Source organism: Chenopodium quinoa, unplaced genomic scaffold (assembly GCF_001683475.1).
Source record: "Chenopodium quinoa cultivar QQ74 unplaced genomic scaffold, ASM168347v1, whole genome shotgun sequence".
Lineage (NCBI taxonomy): Eukaryota > Viridiplantae > Streptophyta > Magnoliopsida > Caryophyllales > Amaranthaceae > Chenopodium > Chenopodium quinoa.
Genome location: NW_018743332.1, coordinates 1,946,419 through 1,951,833, shown reverse-complemented (window position 1 = coordinate 1,951,833; position 5,415 = coordinate 1,946,419). Strand labels below are relative to the sequence as shown.

Here is a 5,415-nt window from a genome sequence, read left to right as displayed (position 1 = left end):
TTATGATCTCCTCTTGCTGCTTTTCTTGATTTTTACTTCATTGTTTGCATGCTTGCTCCTTATTACGTTTGGTGAGGCCTCGTAGGTTGGGCCTTCCTGTCTTTTTAATTTAGCTGCCTAGTGCATTTCTGTTTCTTTTGCGCTCTGCTGTGCTTCAACAGGGACTTTGTTACATTTTGCCCTTCCTGCTTTATCTACTTCAAGTGTTTGCGCGTTGTGTACTTCGCTTGGCTTTTACCAAAGGCTTCGTCTGCGTGTTTGTTAACATATTTGATTGAGCGTTATTTGACTTATCCTTGCTGAGACTTGTTTGTGTCGATCAGCTTTTTGCTTATTTCGTCTGTGTCATCAGCTTTCTTTGCTGTGACTTATTTGTGTCGTTCAGCTTATCTATGCTGCGACTTGTTTATGTCGTTCAGCTTGTTTACGCTGCGACTTATTTATGTCATTCAGCTTGTTTATGCTGCGACTTATTTATGTCATTCAGCTTGTTTATGCTGCGACTTATTTATGTCATTCAGCTTGTTTATGCTGCGACTTATTTATGTCATTCAGCTTATTTACTACCTGCTTACTTCTTTTTGTAAGGGCTTACTGCTTGACTGTCTTCTCCTTTCCTCTCCCCCTCGAAGAGATGGGCATAATGGGACTAAGAGAACCTTAGTGTTGCCCATGTAGCTCATCCTCTTCTTTTCCTCTCTTTCCCCTACTCAAACGGAACGTGTCAGGCTCCCTCTCTGGTGTTCCCGAGCTGGTGCCCTGTTTTGCTTTTTGCAAGTGAAGTGAGGTTTTAAGGAGGGATGCTTTCACTTTGTCATTTTGCGCTAGAGTGCTTCTTGCCTCTAACACTTTATTATTATTCTTTTTTTATTTCTACATGTTATTATATAATGCTTGGGCATACTATATTAAACAAATTTATGCGACATACTCCTCACGCAGAGGCTTGTATTTCATTGAATAAAAATGGATCAAATGCCTTAGTTAACATAACATGGACTGAATAAAGGTTTATCGACTCTAAACGGCTATGTTTCAGGCTATTTAAACAAAATATTTCTTTAACACATCAGTATTGAAACTATTTCTTAATACCTGACCTTCTTGATCTGCAAGGAGGAACGTGCCTGGTCCAACCTGCTCGTTAATGATGAAAGGGCCTTCCTAGTTTGCTAACAGCTTTCCATGCTGATTTCCTCTTCCATCTCCTACTGTCCTCCTAAGGACTAAGTCTCCTCGCAAGAGCTCCCTGTGCTTGACCCTTTTGTTGAAAGCTTTTGAGATCCTGCTCTTTTGGGCTGCCAGCTTAAGGGCTGCTTTTAGCCTTACTTCTGGCAAGAAGTCTAGCTCTTCAATCATGCGCTTTTCATTTCCTTGCTGCTCATAGTGATGTATCCTCAGGCTGGGGATTTGCACTTCCACAAGGACAACTGCATCAACCCCGTAGGCCAGGGTGAAAGGGCTTTTACTAGTTGACTCCTTCTCAGTGGTCCTATTATCCCACAAGACCTCTGGGACTAAGTCTGCCCACATGCCCTTGTACTCCTCCACCTTCTTTTGTAGGGCTGTCAAGATCAGCTTGTTTGTTGCTTCTTCTTGGCCATTGCTCTACGGGTGGTAGACTAAGGCACTTGCATACTTGGTGCCCATATCCCCCAGGTAGTCCTGTATGGTGTCACAGTCAAATTGGCACCCGTGATCAAAGACTATGCAATGTGGCACCCCGAATCTAGTGATGATGCTCTTCCATATAAATTTTCTGACCTGGGTTGCCTTTATGTACTTGGTGGGCTCAGCTTCTATCCACTTTGTAAAGTAATCTATTGCCACAACAAGATACTTCCTGCCTGCTGACCTAGTGGTGAAATGTCCCAATATGTCCATTCCCCACTGAGCGAAGGGGATTGGGCTGAGGATTGGAGTCAGATAGTTTGCTGGCTGATTTATGACTGGTAAATATTTTTGACACTTGTTGCATTTTTTAACATATGCTAGTGCGTCTTGCGCGAGAGTTGGCCAATATGCCCCTCTTCTAAGGACCTCTACTCCCAATGCTTTTCCGCCAATATGGTTGGCACATATTCCGGAGTGGGCTTCTTCCATAATTCCCTCCTGCTCCGATTCTTGAATACGCCTCAGCAGTGGCTTTGAGAAGCCTTTCTTGTTGAGCTCTCCATTCATCACTACATACCAATTTGCGTCTTTCTTCACCATTTTAGCCCGTACTTTATCATCGGGCAGCGAGCCATGAAGTTTGTACGCCAAGATGTCTAAGAACCAGGCTCTCTGACTCCCAACGTAGTTTACCTGCCCCTTTTGAGCAATGCTGCTTTCCATTAACACTTCGACCATCACTGTTCTTGTGAGGCTTTGTAAGGTGGAGCTGGCTAACTTAGATAACGCGTCAGCCTGAGAGTTTCCTGCTATAGAGACCAAGTCTATCTGGAAATGGACTAGCTGGGCTGCCAGTTCTTTCACTTTGGTTACATATTTAATCATAATAGCTTCCCTTATCTAATACGCCGCCTGCAGTTGGCTTGCAACGAGCTGAGAATCAGTTTGCAGGTGTACTTTGCGGGCTTCGGCTGCGAGGCTCATACGCTGGCCTGCCAGCGTCGCCTTGTACTTTGCTTCATTATTAGACGCTTTGAACTTGAACTTGATGGCATACTCAAATACGTTTCCTTGTAGAGACGTCATTATGACTCTTGCCCCAATCCCCGTTTGGGCTGAGGATCCATCCACTTCCACCTTCCAGACCCTTATCTCATCCTCTTTCTCCTCATAGGAGGCTTCCACTATAAAGTCTGTTAAAGCTTGTGCCTTGATGGCTGCTCTAGGATTGACCTTGAATTCATACTCAGAAAGCTCGATTGCCCACTTTAAGAGTCTACCCGATGCATCCATCTTTTGTAATGCTTTCTGCAGCGGGTGGTTTGTTAAGACCTCTATTATATGCACGTCAAAATATGGTTTTAGCTTTCTCGCTGCTGTTACCACTGCGAAGGCTAACTTCTCTACCAGGGGTATCTTTGCTCTGCCTCAGTCAGCACGTGGCTCACGAAATATGTCCTGCTTGCGTGATGCTCTTAACAATTGAGTCGTCAACGTATACTTCCACATTTCTTCCCTTCTTGTGAAGGAACACTCTATCCATTGCCTTCCAAAAAGTTGCTCCAGCGTTCTTCAGCCCGAAGGGCATAGCTATGTAATTATTCACTCCCCTTTCGGTAATGAATCAGTGTTCTGCCAATCTGGCTCGTGCACGCTGATCTGATGGTACCCTGATAAGGCGTCCATGAAGCTTAGCAGGGCGTGCCCGCTGGTTGAGTCTACCAGTTAATCTATCCCCGGCAGTGGGTAACAGTCCTTCGGGCAGGCCTTATTAAGATCCGTGAAATCAACACACATTCTCTATTGGCCATTTGCCTTCTTCACCATGACCACGTTGGCTAACCATTCTGGAGAGTCACAGGGTTCAATAAATCCTGCTTCCAAGAGTTTTTCCACCTCTTCCTGGATTGCCTGGTTTTTCTCCGTGGAGAAGCTTTGCTTTTTCTGCCTGACTGGCCTAATATCCTCCTTCACATTCAACCTATGCACCATGATTGGTGGGTCAATTCTGGGCATCTCATCTGCGGAAAAGGCAAAGAAGTCTTTATTCTTTCTAAGCAGCTCTATGAGGTGCACCCCTACTCCTGGATCAATGTCTTTCCCAATTTTCACTGTCCTCGAGGGATCACCTTCTGTGAGCTCGACTGTGACATGCTCCCCGCTGGGAAGTGGTCTGGCCATTTCTTCTTTTGCAGGCTCAAAGTTTTCCATTGCCAACTTCTGTTTATCTTTTTCCCTGTGATACTCTGTTTCCTTTTCCTCGACTTCCTCTCAGGCTGCTCAGGGAGCCTTCTCTTGGAACCGGACTGCTGTGTGGTTTTTGCAGGCTGCTTTAAGGCAGTTATGTAACATTGTTGGGCTGTCTTCTGGCTTCTCCTGAGCTTTGCTAACCGACCCTCATTAGTTGTGTAAGTCATGGCCAGGTGGTAAGTGGATACCACCCCGCCTATCTTGGGGATGAGCGGTCTTCCCATGATTACATTGTAGGGTGAAGGGGAGTATATCACGAGAAATTCTTCTCGGATATCACGCTTTCTTGACATCTCTCCTACCCGGACTGAGAGTTCAATTATGCCTTCTGGGGTGAGCCCCGAGCCTAATAATGACATCGTAGTTTACTCTCTTCAGGTCTTTTCTGTCCAACTTCAGCTCATTGAACGCACTGATGTATATGATGTTGGCTGAGTTGCCTCCATCTATCAGTATTCTATCCACCACCCAGTTTGAAATTCTCATTGTCACCACCAGCGGGTCATCATGAGGGTAAATTATGCCCTTCTGTTCATACTCGTCAAACGTGGCTTGTGGCTGCGGGGGAAGAGGTGGCCATCTACGCTTAACATTTTCGTTTATTTGATGTATCATTGCCGGCAGGTCAGCCCGTGCTCTATTAACTTTCCCCCCATGTACTGGACCCCCGCTGATCACGTACACCCTGCCCTTTGGCTTGCCATCTCTATCCTTGTCTCTAGCTGGGCCCCTATAGCCTCCTCTGGGGTCAGCTTGGCCCGCTCTATCCTCCTCCCTTCTTCTGGGAGGGTCATCACGTTGCTTAAATTGACTCAAGTATCCTCTCCTGACTAAGTCCTCTATGTTGTCCTTCAAGTGCGTGCATTCTTCAGTGGTGTGGCCATAGTCCCTGTGAAAGTCACACCACTTACTAGTATCGCGACTCCGGTTTACCATCCTTGGAGGCCTCTTCCACTTATCATCAGCCTTATTTACGCTGAATATGTGAGATCTGGAATGGGTTAGTGGGGTATACTGATCAAACTTCCCATGCCTTGGCCCTCTCCTTGTATCGGACCTTCTCAGTCCCACTGCCCTGTCCGCTTCTCTATGGTTTTGCTCAGCCCTGCTCGGCTGTTCCATCCTGGGTGTGTTCTCTGCTCGGGTAACCTCTGCCCACTTAACTGAGTCACTTGTTGCTTTCCTACCCAGCATTGCTCTGTTAGTCTCGTCTACTTTGATGAACTTATGCGCTTTACCCAGCGCTTCAGCGAGCGTTTTGAGGCTCTTACGCCCCATATATGCTCTGAATGGTGACCCTGGCAGTAGGCCACTCTGCATTGCTAACAGCGCTACCTCCTAGCTCATATTTGGAATGGTTGTTGCCTCCTTGTTGAATCTGGTGATGAACTCCCTCAGGGGCTCATCCTTTCCCTGAACCAAGGACATCAGCTCAGTTGTCATCTTGGTTCTGTCCACCAAGATTATGAAATGCTCCATGAACATTCTCTTCAGCTGGTTGTACGTGTATACAGAACATTTGGGGATGGCGCTGTACCATTCCACTGCCAG

General features: G+C 46.3%; 2 protein-coding genes across 2 annotated transcripts; both read right to left on the bottom strand.

Moving 5' to 3' along the window:
* Positions 1-1,164: 1,164 nt before the first annotated feature.
* On the bottom strand, positions 1,165-2,499 carry LOC110737954. The gene is made up of 2 exons (XM_021918299.1): positions 1,765-2,499; positions 1,165-1,608 (listed from the first exon to the last, which is right to left on the bottom strand). The coding sequence occupies exons 1-2, from the start codon at positions 2,497-2,499 to the stop codon at positions 1,165-1,167; spliced, it is 1,179 nt and encodes a 392-aa protein (XP_021773991.1).
* A 1,680-nt stretch (positions 2,500-4,179) lies between these two features.
* LOC110737953 lies at positions 4,180-5,184 on the bottom strand. Its single transcript, XM_021918298.1, has one exon. The coding sequence runs from the start codon at positions 5,182-5,184 to the stop codon at positions 4,180-4,182; it is 1,005 nt and encodes a 334-aa protein (XP_021773990.1).
* Between the last annotated feature and the right edge of the window lie 231 nt (positions 5,185-5,415).

Coding starts and splice junctions, on each gene's coding strand:
- LOC110737953 (XM_021918298.1), bottom strand. CDS start 5,184: ATGCAGAGTGGCCTACTGCCAGGGTCACCATTCAGAGCATATATGGGG.
- LOC110737954 (XM_021918299.1), bottom strand. CDS start 2,499: ATGATTAAATATGTAACCAAAGTGAAAGAACTGGCAGCCCAGCTAGTC. Junction 1,609..1,764: donor AGTACATAAAGGCAACCCAG/GTCAGAAAATTT, acceptor TACCACCCGTAG/AGCAATGGCCAAGAAGAAGC.